Below are 2,509 nucleotides of genomic sequence, written 5' to 3' on the forward strand. Positions count from 1 at the left end.
GAGTATTAGGACATTTCGAGTTCGCTAGTCTTACGGTAAATACCAAAGAATTTCTATGACAGTGGATTTTTAATGTACGATACGTATAACGAAATACGAACAAACTGGATCGTTTCGTCTTGGCAGAAAAACGAATAGACAAAAATGATATACATACTCTGTTCGAATCTGAATCAGAATTGACGAATTGAAATTTCACATTTTTCGACATAACCTCGAATAAATAGAAATAGATTCAGCGGTGTTGTGTGATCTGATGTTAAGAAAGAATAGGTTAGAAAATATGTTAAAAGAGGTTTATAGGCTTTTACACAGGATAATCTGTGTGTATGCATCGAAAAGTATACAAATACTTTCGAGATTACTGCACGTGGAGGCATCTATCAGCCGATAGAGCAACCACGAGAGTATCGAGTCTTATCGATGCCCCCGACAGACCGTCGAGCAATGCGGGAGGCCCAACTTAACCCCAAAAATAGAGTAAACATTTATTAAAAATTTCAACAAAGTACCTGTCGGTCGTGCTCATGTTCGATTTCTATGAAATCGACAATATGGCCGATAAACGAGTAAAAAATTGCACACACGTTATCGAAGGAAAATATCGATGAGAAAATTTTGATATGAATGCATGTTCCGGATAGTTTCGATGCAGCTATTTAAAATTGGCGAATCGCGGCCACTGGTTCCCGTGTATATCGAGCCAGGGAGAAATAATTATTGGAATGACAATTTTAAAAAAGCACGAAATCGTTTGAGAAGACGAATGCAAAAAATCGTGCGTGGGAACAAGGGTGTGCAATAACCGCGTAAAGCGTTGAATCTTCGTGCGTTAGGCGTTTAATTTAAGGAGATTCACCTACTCACCGGATAATCGAGGCCCATAAGGGCCTATGCCGTAGATCCCAATGAATTATACTCAATTCCTTTAACACTGAATATGAAAAACACCCCTACGATTCACTTGTCACTAATTAAAGGCCTCACGATGGCGGCCATAACTGCCATTTAGCTATAACTTGCCACGCCGATCACAAGATGGCAGAACGATATAACTGAAACGTGCATACAAGCTTTCGACTAAAATTATATTTTCACTGACTTTACAAATATTTTCTTTCTTAATTGAGTACAGTTGCTTTATGAAAACTGATTACCACGTTAAACCAGTTCTATTAGGTGTATGTAAAGGATATGGATGCAAGTAATCGAACAGAGTGCAATAACATTTTTTCTTTTTTTCTTAATAAATCAACGTTTCGTTATTTTCTATAAGAAGGAATGCGATGCGATAGAAATAATCGTTTAACCGAATATACTTATTACCGATTAATCAGATCAATAACGAGCGTCGTCGAATAATTCTTTCGAACAAATCTGTATGAATAGCTTTAAATTAACCGCGTTTTGAGCTCATAGTAGTAACACGTGACGCAGTTTCTCTCTTTCCTCGAACTCCGTTAGTGAGGTTATATAAAGTCGAAACAATGGTGTTCATTAAAAGAGTTGCATATTCGACAGATGTCATAAAACAGATGTACGATGCCTCTAGATGTAAGTTCTAGAATAAATAAATAGATAGATAGAAGATATATTAATATAAGATGTATTACAGGGGAAAAGCTAAAAACTATGTATAGAATATATTACGAAACCAACCCCACATTTGCAGTGGTGGTACCTATAGCAGTTACTATGATCCTAAGTGGCTATGCATTCAATTTGTATATAAAAAAGCACAGGGGAGAGCCAAAGTTTCACGACTACCTGTGTAGTAAGTACTTCGATATTTCTCTTAAATTTTCTATGAAGGTTATCTTACATTAGTACTACCTGTCAACAGTTATTTCCACACCACTATTATGTTTTTAAGCGATTGAAAAATGACTTTTCATCGTTCCTAACGTTCATACAATTTCAGTTTACAGACCTGACGATCCCAGAGTTAAAAAGATTAGGACAGATGATGTCTTACTTGTCAGAAGATTACCTAACTGGTGGGAGCGGGATATGCCAATGTAATTTTGCATTGAAATTAAAAGATGTAGCAAAAAACATAATTACAAATAAACGTAACTAGCGTAAGATATGTGAAAACTTTAATTAAAAACTCCACGTTTAAAGAAGTTTTGCCAATACTTAGTGTATTATAGCGACAGTTATGAAACGTAGAACGTATTCTAGGAAAGCAAATTTTGTTTACAAGTATATTAACCTATATTACAAAAAATATACCGAAGTTTCTCTGTCGTTAACTTATAAAAAATGTTTAATATACAAATGGTATACAGTGTTACTGTTTAAAACGTAGAAAGTACTTGTAAAAGATGGAAACAGAAAATGTTGGCTTCTTTTTCATTTCATATTCTAAATCTGTGTAACGTCGTACACAGTATGATCTCGACAAATGCCAAGGAACCAATGTTGCATAAATAATTAAACAAGACAACGTACGTTTTTGAAAATGAACAGAATCACAAATTGATATTTACCTCGTTTGCGTGAAATT

At 35.0% G+C, this 2,509-nt stretch overlaps 1 protein-coding gene across 1 annotated transcript; it reads left to right on the forward strand.

Annotated features, from left to right (window-relative positions):
* Positions 1–1,479: 1,479 nt before the first annotated feature.
* On the forward strand, positions 1,480–2,076 carry LOC108574082. Its single transcript, XM_017936594.1, has 3 exons — positions 1,480–1,554; positions 1,616–1,774; positions 1,922–2,076. Exons 1-3 carry the CDS (start codon positions 1,488–1,490, stop codon positions 2,020–2,022), a joined length of 327 nt encoding a protein of 108 aa, XP_017792083.1. The 5' UTR covers positions 1,480–1,487; the 3' UTR covers positions 2,023–2,076.
* Positions 2,077–2,509: the final 433 nt, after the last annotated feature.

The sequence above is a fragment of the Habropoda laboriosa genome, unplaced genomic scaffold, assembly GCF_001263275.1.
Source record: "Habropoda laboriosa isolate 0110345459 unplaced genomic scaffold, ASM126327v1 scaffold145, whole genome shotgun sequence".
Taxonomy (NCBI): Eukaryota; Metazoa; Arthropoda; class Insecta; order Hymenoptera; family Apidae; genus Habropoda; species Habropoda laboriosa.

What these genes read in the sequence shown, in the direction of transcription:
- LOC108574082 (XM_017936594.1), top strand. Translation starts at nt 1,488, where the DNA reads ATGGTGTTCATTAAAAGAGTTGCATATTCGACAGATGTCATAAAACAG. An exon ending in GATGTACGATGCCTCTAGAT is followed by an intron (nt 1,555 to 1,615) that starts GTAAGTTCTAGA and finishes GATGTATTACAG; the next exon opens with GGGAAAAGCTAAAAACTATG. An exon ending in GTTTCACGACTACCTGTGTA is followed by an intron (nt 1,775 to 1,921) that starts GTAAGTACTTCG and finishes ATACAATTTCAG; the next exon opens with TTTACAGACCTGACGATCCC.